Source organism: Camelus ferus, chromosome 16, assembly GCF_009834535.1.
Source record: "Camelus ferus isolate YT-003-E chromosome 16, BCGSAC_Cfer_1.0, whole genome shotgun sequence".
Lineage (NCBI taxonomy): Eukaryota > Metazoa > Chordata > Mammalia > Artiodactyla > Camelidae > Camelus > Camelus ferus.
This window is the reverse complement of record NC_045711.1, coordinates 38,124,584-38,136,670: the sequence shown is the minus strand read 5'-3', so window position 1 is coordinate 38,136,670 and position 12,087 is coordinate 38,124,584. Positions and strand designations below refer to the sequence as shown.

At 41.9% G+C, this 12,087-nt stretch overlaps 1 protein-coding gene across 3 annotated transcripts in view; it reads right to left on the bottom strand.

Annotated features, from left to right (window-relative positions):
• Nucleotides 1-335: 335 nt before the first annotated feature.
• The window catches only part of METTL16 (methyltransferase like 16), a 61,807-nt gene continuing 50,055 nt past the window's right edge, over nt 336-12,087 (bottom strand). For all 3 annotated transcript variants that reach the window (XM_006185003.3, XM_032457451.1, XM_032457452.1), the window contains 2 exons: nt 9,349-9,522; nt 336-9,223 (listed from right to left, as the gene is read on the bottom strand). In XM_006185003.3, coding sequence (XP_006185065.1) covers nt 8,606-9,223; nt 9,349-9,522 — 792 coding nt within the window. In that variant the 3' untranslated portion in view covers nt 336-8,605. The remainder of the gene's footprint in view (nt 9,224-9,348; nt 9,523-12,087) is intronic.

Sequence of the window (12,087 nt, the reverse complement as noted above, 5' to 3'; positions counted from 1 at the left end):
CAGATTTCTTAACAAGGGCCTAGGACCCATCGGGAGAGTCCACCCTTGGGTAGTGGGACACTCTAGGACTCTCCAGGAACCACATGCCTCCCACTTCCAGGCTGGGATCGTACATACGCCTGTTCCCCAGCCTCCAGCCAACTTGAGTCCCTGTTCCCATCACAGACACAACACATGGCAGTGCTGGAACTCACCAGTCATCTATCTCTCTGAGGAGTTTCTCTGTGATAATTCTTAGCCATTCACTAAACACAGTTAGGTCCTAAAACCTTACATCATACACCGACACAAATTCAAGTGTTAAGTGTAAAAAGTAATGCCAAAAAGAGCCATAATAAAATGTAGGCAAACATTTTTCTGCTCCAAGGGTGGTTAGAGATGTTTCTACCTGTAAAGGCAAACAAAGAAAATATAAAGGAACAGTTTGACAGATTTGATTACATAGGCCCTCTAAAAGCTCCCTGACTGTAAAAACAAAATCACCATAAACAAAAGGAACAGGTAAATGACAAAATGGAGGGAAACACTGGCAAGATGCACCCTTGCAATTTCAGTAACAAAAAGAACACCTGGATAGAAAAATGAACATGGAACATGATTTAAAATTCATAAAACAATAAATATATGAACAAATACTTATAACATAAATACACATATATGAGAACGTTTGGCCTTGCCAATACTATAATAAAATTAAAACAGTGAAAATATTCTTGCTGATCAGTTGATAAGGGATTTTTAAAAATTAGCCTTCTAGTGCCATCAGATGTGTGGTAGAAACAGGCACTTGTGGAAACATAAAGCAGCACAATTTGTTCCTGGAGCAAATTGGCCATATGTACAAAAAGCCTTTAAAAGAGTCGTATCTCTTCTGCTTCAGTAATTCTTATATAAATTTATCCCAAAGCAATAAAAAAAAAACATGAAGACTTCTGTACAAAGATATTCACTAACACATTATTTACAAAAGCAAAAACCAGAAAACCTAAATTTTCAACAAGGAACAATTAATTAGTTTCGCGAAGTGACATTCACAATATGGCACGAAGAAGACAGGGTTGTTAATAAGCCAAAATATGAACAGTGGTGGTCTTTGGGCAGTGTAATTACTGGTAGTTTTTATTTTCACAAGTTTTCTGATGCATAGATTAGTTTTATATAATCAGAAAGAAGTTATCACAGTATATTGCTAAATGAAAAAGATTATAAAACAGTAGCATACAACATGATCCCACGTGTTTAAAAATATATATGCATATAAAAATACTTCGATAACAAAATGTAAAATAACTCCATTTGAGTAGTGGAATTGTAAACTTTTATTCATTATTTTCTAAATTTCTTATAGTGAAAACATTACTTCTGTAAAATGAAATTATGTAAAAGGGGGAAAGTTCTGTGCTTTATCAGGAAGGGCCTCGGGTAACTCGACCTGTTGCTGTGGGTCTATCTCCCATCCTACTCTTTCTTCTGAAAGCCCTCCTGCTTCACCCTTGAAAACAGGTTTCTTCACCCCATTCCCTCAAACCTCTCTAAATCTGCTCTTTCTGCTGCTTAGCTCTGAAGGTCCCCAGAAATGGCTCAGCCTGCCTTCGTGGTCCGTGTGAGATGCGGAGCAGCACTAAGGCAGTGGCACCAGGGATGGAGAGGCTGGGCTGGATTTGGGAGATTTTTCTAAGCTGGAAGGTTTTAGACCCTGGTGGCGAAGGAGAGGGAGGAGCAGAGATTTCTAATCTGGACAGCTGGGTGGATGGCAACCAAGAATACAGGTGTAGACAAGCAGGAGCAGACAAGCTGAGTTTGACACAGCCCCAGTCCTGGGGGAGATGTCCAGTAGGTGGTTAGGTATGTGGATGCTGAAAGTTCAGGAAAGGTCTAGATTTGGGCATGATGAATGTAGGAGTGATCAGCACTGAAGTCACTGGAGTGGATGAGGTCAGCCATAAACAGGAGAAAAGAGCAAACAAAGCCCAAGAAGAGGATCTTCGGGATTCTCCCTTTAAGAGGTGAGAAGAACTCTTTAAAAAGGAGGGAAGGCAGCAACCAGACTTTAGGAGCTCAAGTAAATGAGTCAGGAAAGTGGAGGCAGCAAATATTCAGACAGTCCACCACCTGGAGGTAGAAGAGGCCACAAACTGATGGTGGTCCACCAGGCTTCCATAAAATATTCAAGTAGTTGTCAGGATTTACAGTAAATTTCTCATAAAGTCTGGATTTCTGGCTTCCCCCAAATAAATCAGAATCCAGTAACCCTGGGCAGCTATTTCTGTACGGCAATAACCTGCAGGAATCGAGTAAAAGCTACTTTTACTCAGAGCCTGAGCTCCAGCCCTTCTTGCCTGACCCCTGGTACAGACGATGAAGAAATACTTCCCTTGGTGAATGAGAGTCCTCATTAGTGCTCATCTGGAGTTCACGAAAATACAGGCCAGCGTTTGGTCTAGAAGCCCCGTGTTCGGCCCTGAAGGCAGGAATCCTGGGACACACGCATCTGAATTAGGGATCCTGTCAGACCAGAATGGGAACCCCCATTTTCCCAGCAAGACACACAAGGCCTCTGGAACTGCGAATCTGTGGGGGCAGGCCCGGCCTCACCCGCAGTCCGGGCTCAGCAGTGCTCTCGGGGCAGCCTTCTCTTTTGGGGCAGCAGCAGCGCAAGCCTCCTGGGGGCCGGCCGGGCTGGGGATTTCCTGGCTCCAGTTCCTAGACTCAGCCACACTCCCTGAATGAGTCCACCAGATTGCAAGCAGCCTTTCCTGTTCTCCAGATTTACACGGTCCATTCCCCCACCTGGGGAGGACAACTTGCAGTTTTTCTGATGATTGCTATCTTCTCCAGCAAGATCAGAAAGTACATCAGTTTTGTGCTCTGTATGTGAAATACTGGATGCTGCCTATTTAAAAAAATTCCTTCTTCTATTATTATACGATTAGGTATCGTCAAAGAGTCATTACCTAAATAATTACCAGTTACTGTACATTGATTCTGATCCAACATGTGCTTGCACTAGATATTTTGTGGTTTCACTATCTAATTATCTGTACTACTGCCAAATACAAAATTCTATATAAAGATTTGGTAGCATAAATTAAGAACTAATTATAAGCAATTTCACTTATTAAATTTTGTTCATTGATAACAGGCTGGAAAATAATATTACCTTTAAGTGCTAAATTGTGAAGTTGGGTAAGAGATGCTTTCTCTCTCTTCCCTGTGACTAAACTGAAGTCTCCTTCCCTAGAGGTGGGTCAGATAAGCCCAGAAGTCCCTTTCCATTCTGAGTATGGCACTTATTATAAATCTTGAGATTTGGTACCAGATCCCAGTGTCCGATCTCTGGACCGAGTTCAAATCCCACATTTGTGACTTAACTCTGAGAGAAACCTCAGGGCAATCTCTTAGCTGTCACTTCTTTAAAGTGATCACACAGGAACCCCATACTTCTCTGCAGGGTTACTTAGTGAGACAACTTACACAGAGGACTGCCAGTCGGTACTGGTTCCCTGTTAAACCCTCCATTACCTGGAAGCCCAGATTTTGCTCTCGGTCAGAGTGGTAGTCTATACCTGCAGTTATACAGCCCTCAGCCTTTTCACTGGATTCTCTTGGTAGATTTTCTGACCAGAAATTGAAACTCAAAGGATGATAAGAGATGAGCAAGTTGAGAAGCCTACTCTCTGTTTATGTATTCCTCCAGGTACTACAGTAATTCTCTCACTTAACTGCTGTTACAGCTCTGTGAGGTAAAAATTCTTCAATCTTTTGTATGAGGAAGCTAAGCCTTAGTGAGACCGACTTGCCCTGTAAATGGAACTCGAATGTGAACCCAGGTCTAATGAGCTGGGAAGTCTGTGCTTTCCTGTTTTCCATTCCCCTAGGATGACTGGGAAAGCATTGGGGACCTATATATCTCTTGTCCTCTTGAGAACATCATATACAAGCCAATCCTGCCAAGTCTGCCTACATTTTCCTGGTCCACTCCTATCTCAGTTCCCTGGCTCATAAGAAGCACTGGTGATCCTCTGCTTCCTTGAAGAGTGCCTGGAATCCCTGATGTTTCTGCTTGGGCTAAGAGAGGCGGAGAGGCTGCACCTCAAGGGTGTTCAGAAGTGCAAGGCCTTCACTCAGTCACAACACAGTCCCCCAGAGTAAAAGCAAAGCCTCCAAAAGGCAGCATTAGCTGTTCCAAAAGGGAGCATTAGCTGTTCCAACCAGCAATTAAAAAAATAAACCACTGTTTTAGTCATTTGGGTGAGTCACAGCAGAGGATCTGAATGTCTTTACAGAGCAGAGCAGGAACTCCCTGGTATGTATGTGAGGCCCTGCTGCTCACGGGCTTTCTATTACTGCACTGGCATGAGCGCCATGCAGTTTGTACTTGGGAGAATTAGAAGGTTCAATACCATCACTGCCCGGCTCCAGGAGGCAGAGGCCAATCATTCTCACTAGTAAGCCTCTGCTGGGTTTTACTGGGGTAGGTGCGCACTCAGCAAACTGATTCTCCCAAGCACTAGCTTCTCCACAAAGGATGTGGTCACGTCCCTTTCCTAGCGGCACCTCCTGGCCGGCTGTAAAATGGCTGCACCTTTGAGACCCTCCTTCTCCCAGAGGGCTTCTTAGTTTTCCAAATTGGACCTTCTTCCTTCTAATGTACAGATCTGCTGGGTGACCACCTACAACATCTGATTCTGGGCCAGGAAAATAAGGGCGGCTGGGGCTTCTCTGTGAGCCCACACAGACCTCAGGGTTGGTGACAGACACGTTCCACACAGAAACACCCCTTGTGGGAAAGAAGGCCCAGCTAACCTATATAATATACGCCCAACACAGAACCAACTGTGCCAACTTGTAATGTAAACAACACATCACATGCATGCTGTTCAGCTGGCCAGATAAAGCAAGACAAGAATGAAAAGACAAAAGAACACCAAAAGGTTCTTTCTTAGGGCTCTATATGTTACTCTTCCTGCAACATAAAGCTTTTGAAAAGTTACGATTTAAAATCACTAAACATTCCCCTCTGGTACCTCCATTAACTAAAGACCAATAAAAAGTTGGTCCAAAGGACTGACCCATCCTGGATATATTCTAGAGTAGCAGGACAGACGGAAAGAAAAGAACAAAAGTCTACTGGGACCATAAAGAAACATAAAAAGGTTGAAAGAGTATATTCGACCACAAGGTAGGTTTTTCCTTCTTTCTACTTTTATCTTTCACATTTTTTAAATATGAAAATGTCCTTGCTTACATAAAAATATTTATCTGAGTAGCAACTGGATATTTCAAGAAAATACCAAGGACACAATTTTATCCACTCCCACAGAGAAGTTAAGGCACTTGATAAAAGGGCCAAAGATGCCCCCGTGTGGCTACAGAGGAAAATGCCTTAGTTTAAGTAAGATGGAGGAGCTATTTCTTTTAGGAGACCCCGAATTTTCTACAGACCTTTTTGCATCTTTTCCACACCATGCAGTTTTATTAGTTGTCAGAACTTAGAACTTGGTGTGTTAACATGGTAAGCTTTGATTTCTATTAAAAGAAGAGAGGTTTCATGTTTTTAAAAATACATACTAAAGTTTTAAGTAATCCACATGCCCATTTAGATTAGCTGAAACTCCACCAGAGACACCAACCCTACCAGGACATGCAGCGGTGCTCTGCTGTGTGACTAGCTGGGCAAAGGTGTGGATCAAAGAACCAAACTGTCAGAAGCAAAGCAGGTTCCAAAGAACAAAAGTAGCTTTAGTCCCCTTCCTTGGAAAGCAAGTTCAGCTTCTGTTCCCACTTTGGTTATCAAGAGATGAGAAGCCAACGCCAGGGACCAGAATGTAATTTAGGATAATGCCACAAAGACTCAATTCCATACCTACCCATCAATGTGAACTTGACCTCCAGACACTTAAGGCAAGTATCAATCAACATTATGATATATGAGTCAATAACCTATTTTTTTTTAAATTCCTTTTCCCCCTATGGGAGATATAGGCTATCACATATGACACAATTATAAAGTATACGCATCGCTGAAAGAATTTCTAAATGTCTTTTAAAAATGTTTTCAATGTTCTCTCATTAGATAGAAATAAACTATTCTCAGAGCATGAAATGAAGACACACAAATGCAAAAAAAGGCACTCACAGCTCTAGCAGTGTAAGCTTCTCTTGTCACATACTTTTTAAATTCTAAGAACATTAGCTTAACACCTATAAAATGTCTTCCATGACACAAAGCCTTAGACCTCAGGCACCAAACACATACAGACACAAGATCCATCTTTTGTGCCTCCAGGTCCACAGAGGATTCTCCGGGAATCTCTAAGTACTACACTTAAACAAAGGGTAATACTGTGCCTGAAACACATTTTGAACCAAGGAGTGTAAATAATACACTCCTGTGATAACATGGAAAATTACTTACAAGACATCAGATGAGAAAAAAGCATAATATAAAACGGAATACACAGCATGAACACAACCAATCCGAACCCCCACACTCACACACCCCATCTATAGAAAGGGAGGTCAGAGACTAGAAGGAAACACTGAAATACACTGAAACACTGAAATACCAATTGTGCTCCAGAAGGTTGAGATGAGGGGTAATTTTGTTGCTGTTTTCTCCTCATTTTTCCAAATCGTTAATGAGCATGCACTACTCTTTTATAATGAAACAAGCAAGCAAACAAAAAATACCCAGTGACCACTTATCAAGTGAACAGCTGTCACCTAACTCAATTATCTGAAAAGTCTATCAAGATAGAAACTAGGTTTGGGTCCAGCATGTGATTCCAGCATGTCATGAGAGATAAGTAGTGCAGGATGCTGTGCATGGGTACAGGAGATGATCAGACTGCAGGAATCCAAGGCCCTGCATCGAACCCTGGCTCTGTGGGGCCCTGGACATTGGTTTCCCTATCCTGTCAAAAAAGAGACTGGACTAGCATAGTGGTCCCTAATTCTCAGTGAGTTACTAACCCCTCTCTCTAAGTTGGGGAGCCTTCTCTCCAGAAAAAAACCCAAACATGCCCCTAGAAATTTCTGGAAATAACCAGGAGGCTATGGATTTTCCAGGTCTATGGGCCAAGTTAAGAACACTAAGTGGTTAATATGTTCTCTTCTGCAGCTCTGTCTCCACAGCCGAAGGGAGGTATAATATGGTCCTATTTTTATTTTCTGTATCTTTGCTGAGGGCCTGGTCTAGCTGCTGCCAAAATATGCCAAGGTCATCAGTTTTCTGCCCCAGTCAATAGCCACCTTTCAAAAGCATAGCTTAACAACTCAGTCACAGTCTTCTTTGCAGACAGCAAGAAGCTCCAGCACCGTACTCAAAAATTTCAGGAAAAATAGGACCCTAGGCTGCTGGTGCAAAATCAACCCATGAAAGTCAAGCATAGCAGGACGTAACAGAGATGCGAAGAGAACAAAAAAAGAGGCTTCTTTTGCAGAGGCATTCCTGCTGCACCCTGACACTGCAATTAGAAACATGTTTTAAGAACATGGTTACCTTGGCCTCAGGATTCTCCAATAGTAACATGTAAACACAGAGGGTATCACAAGGGGACCCACAAAAAAGCACTCTTTGATCAGCTACCAATCTTTGATTATCTCCCAATAGACGAGACTTTCTTAAGCAACTTAATGCACATAACTATCTTGCTCCATTTCTTATTTCTATCATCAATCACTTACCCATTCAAAGCCAAGAAAATATTTTCCCCAAGCCCAGGATTCAAACAGGATTGACAGTTTTCAATTCTGAAAACACTTATATTAGCTCCACTTTAACTGCAGAAGCAAATTAAAAAAAAAATCACACCAGTAAAACTGCTACAAAACAGTACTTTGAACAGGCTGGAGGTAAGGGGATGGCTTCATTCTGCTGTGTCTCCATCACACTGGGCAGTTTTGCTTACCTAATTCTGTTTCTGAAATAAGCAACATCAAAACAGACAAGAGTCAGGAATGTGCCGACGTTTCCAGGCACTTCCTGATGGGCCCTTCTTCCTGGCATTACTTAGCCTCCTCTCCCTGACTCTCCCACCACCTGCCATTAGGCCAGTTCCTGTCTCTGGACTGACACAGGGGACATTAACCACATGTGCCCGAAGTCCTCAGTCTTGAAGGTGACTCTAGGAGAGGCCAGGGCTCTCTGCCCTGGGGCACCACCTCCACTAGGGGGATGAGAAAGCCAGCCCTCCTCAAGAAGCAGCAGTGGGTGACAGACAGGACATGATGCTCTGCACACTTCTGACCCAGATCAAACCGCAAAAGCAGTCTTGCGGCCTCAGAAAACCAGCCTAAAGCTAAGGTGATCAGCTTAAGTCAGGTTTAAATCCCTTAAGAGTTTACTGATGGATGTTGCTGATGCTGATAACCACAATTCCTTCTCTGAACTACCATACTGCAATGCCCTGTAACTTAAAAAAATAAAAATAAAAAAAGGAAGGGGTGTTTTAAAATGGATTAATTTGTTTCTGGTTTTCTTAAAGATAATTCCACATAATGCTACCAGTGGGCTGAGGGTGGAATTCCTCCTGCCCCGCAACAGGTCACTCCAAAGTAAGCTGCTTTACAGAACCTTCCCAACTGTGCAAGAAGTTTGGAGTTAACTAGCAACAAGCCTGAAAATTTGGTTACGTATATAGGTACAAAGCTGGTTCATCAAATCCCTGTTCTGGCCCTCAACCCAATGCATTTCAACTAAGGCATCATCTACCTCCTTCTTAACATTTATCAAACATTTAAATAGGTAACGTCCAGCTACTCCTTGGAGATGGTTCCCTTTTTCAGACACTGGGCTGCTGAACTGCTCAGAAGCCTCTCGGTCCTGGGCTCCATGGCCAGAGCCTTTACAACCTTCCAAAACCTCCATCTCTCCCTTTTCCTCACTCCTTTCATCCTCCATGGGTTCTGGGTTTTCATCCTGGGAGAGCGAGTCCTGGTTTGGGCCATGGCCCTCCACAGTGGCAGACTCGCCTTCCTGGAGCGCACAGGGGGCACTCTCCCCGGGGCCTGAGGCCAAATCTTGGCTACTGCCACACTCTTTTGGGGTGGACTTTTTCTCTTCCAAGGCTTGGATGACGTTCTTGGGGGCTCGGGGAACTTCTCTCAATTGTCTCACTCGGTCTCTTTTCTTCCTCCTTAAATGAATCCAGGAGTTTTCTACGGCTGTTAGGAAAAGGCTAACTTCCTCCTTTCCACAGGGAACTCGTTTATGCTGAACCTATTTGGAGAAAAACAGAATTTTATCTGAAAATCACTTTTCTCCACTGAAAACTCCTTTAAAAAAAGAAAAAAAGAGAGATTATTGTAAGTACTTCTTCAATGTGCTTATTATTAACCACGTACCTTCAGGTCGGTGAGAATTTTTTCAATCCATGTCGTCACAACTACTATGCCTTCTACTGTCTCAGAGCCCAGAGACGACGCTTTGAGGGATAATTCCTTCATCACAGACTCCAATACTACAAACGTAATGGGTTTCCTTGGCTTCTCTAATTTTCTTCGCTTACTCGGTGGTGACTGAAAAGAGAATGCATGGGAGAAGAGGGGAAGGTTATCCAAATAATTAAATTCCATGCATCATAATGAATTCAGCGAGGGAAATTTCCATGACTTCTGCTTCCAACTGCAGAGCAGTAAAAACACACAACAGGCCTTTGCATGTTTATTTTTAATACTTAAAACAACACTGTGAAATGGGTTTATCACCTTCTCCCCATTTTACGGAAGGGAAAACTAAGACACCGAGAGGTTATGTAACCAGCTCAAGGTCACACATCTAGGAACTGCCAAGTTAGGATTTGAACCCCAAACGCAGGTTCTTTCTGCCATACCATGCTGCCTGTGTTCTGGATATCAATATGTAACTTGTCCAGTTACTAAATGTCCTTTATCTACCTGTTGTGCCCAAAACAGGCCTGTGTAATTATTTCTTTCATAGCAACTCAAGGACTCCAGGGGCACTGTGCTCTTCTCTATAAAGAACTGCATGGCTTAAAATCACTAACTTGTAGTCCAAGTTTATACTTGCTGGGGCTGGAAAGAAAGCAACCAATGAGCCACAGCTTGTGGGATCACATGCTAGGAATGACCAGGGCCACCAGGGTCACACGGGTGGAAGAGGACTGTGGAATCTTGGCTAACACTAGGGCCAAGCCAGTGGCCGGCTAAACACTGCCTCTCATCTGGGGAGAGGGGACACTAGACAAGAACAGTGGATTTGAGAACTGGTTCCACATAGCTAAAGATTGTCATCTTTCTTTCACTTTCAAGCTCAGAAAGTGAATTTCACTTTACCCACTAGAGGGACTCGAGTTCCATTTTAAAAACCAAATGACACTGCTGTATTTAAAATGTATTTCTTTGAAGTAAAAACTTGCTAAATGTTGGGCTTTTTAAAAAAATGACTCTTAGCTAAGAGCAGATATATTACGGACACTTTAAGAGACAGACTTATAGTTGCTGACAAATTGTATCAAAACTTAAAAAAAAAAAAATTAAGCTAATTCTAAGGTCAGGTCAAAATGAGCAGGATTATAAGAAGAAAGACTCAAACAGAAAAACCACCGAGTGCACTTGGAAGGAGTCTGATAATTGTGCTGCCGTTGACCCCAATCCTGCCTGGAAATAGTGACAGAGCACGTACAGATACACATACAGTAAGAATGCCTCATAGGAACTAATCAGGGACTCCCTACCCCACACATACACAACAAAATAGCCAGTTTATTCTACACTAGAAAAATTTTAGATGGCATTTCTAAGAAACAATCTACATTTTCTTTTTATACCAGGTAATAACTAGTAAAAAATAAAATTAAAAAGACAGAAAACAAGCTTAGAAGAAAAGGACCAAAAACAGAAGGTGTGTGTATGAGTAAGAACCTGCTTTTGAGAAATGAATAGTGGACTCTGAGCCCTGAGCCTGAACTTGCCCAATTAATGTTTCAGACAAGATGAGACAAATTCATATTGACATTAAGACTCATTGACATTGGGTAATAACAGTAGTATTATTACCCAATTACCCATCATAAGAAACAGAATTTCCACAGTTGTGGAGAGCCTAACACTTTGCACTAAGGAGCTTAAGGCATGATTATTAAGCTGAGGGGTGAAAAAGATTGTGTAGAAGGAAGATGGGGGACTAGAATCAGATTCTCATTCCCCTCCCTGACACGCAAGGCTGTTACCATGGAAAGGTCAGCGTCCCAGGGCCATCCCTGACAGCACACCAAAGGTCATCTACAAAATGGCTAAACGGATAGCGCCTCATCTCTCTTTTGACAGAGGCGGTAATCACTTGTGCTCACAAATTCCAACCAGCAAAATGAAGATATTGCTGTGTTTCTCATTTCCTTCAATATTTGTCTCCAAAATTAGGAACGGACTCATCATTTCTAGAACTTAAAGGAGAAAAATGCACCCTCATCAAACCTAACAAGAGCTCTAGCAAGGATCGTCTGTACAAGTTCTGAGGGAGTTAGAAACAACAAAATAGCCAATGCATGGTCCTGTTATCCCTGAAGTAAAATGAAAACATTTCCATCTTATGTACATCTCTTTTACTTTGCATTCTGGTCCCAATGTTTCATATACAGTGGTCAATCAACAAATCTGGTTATTTCTGAAGATTTTTAGTGAATTGTTTTAATACACACACACATACACACATTCTCAGGATTGTTTAATTTTACTCTATTACAGAAACAAGGAACTCAAGAGAGATAATTTATACTTTAGAAATTCTCAAAGCTTTTAAATGATTAAAGATTAACTTAAGCCTGGCTTACAGCAATCATTCCTCTCCCTCTCTTGTTCATTCTGCAAATTCTCAGTCGGCAGGGCCAGAGTAAAATGAAGGAGCAGGTCTTAAGAAAATGCTTGTAATCTCAAACCACAAATATTTTCAATGAAGAGTGCTATATTCAAACTACCATAATCTAGTTTAGAAGACAAAGTAACATAAACAATTCAACACTTTAAAGTGTAATTAAAAAAATCATTTATAATGGTTAATTCAGTTCAATGTAAAGAATCAGAAGGTGAATTTACAGCTGATTTAGGATTAGAAGATGAACTACT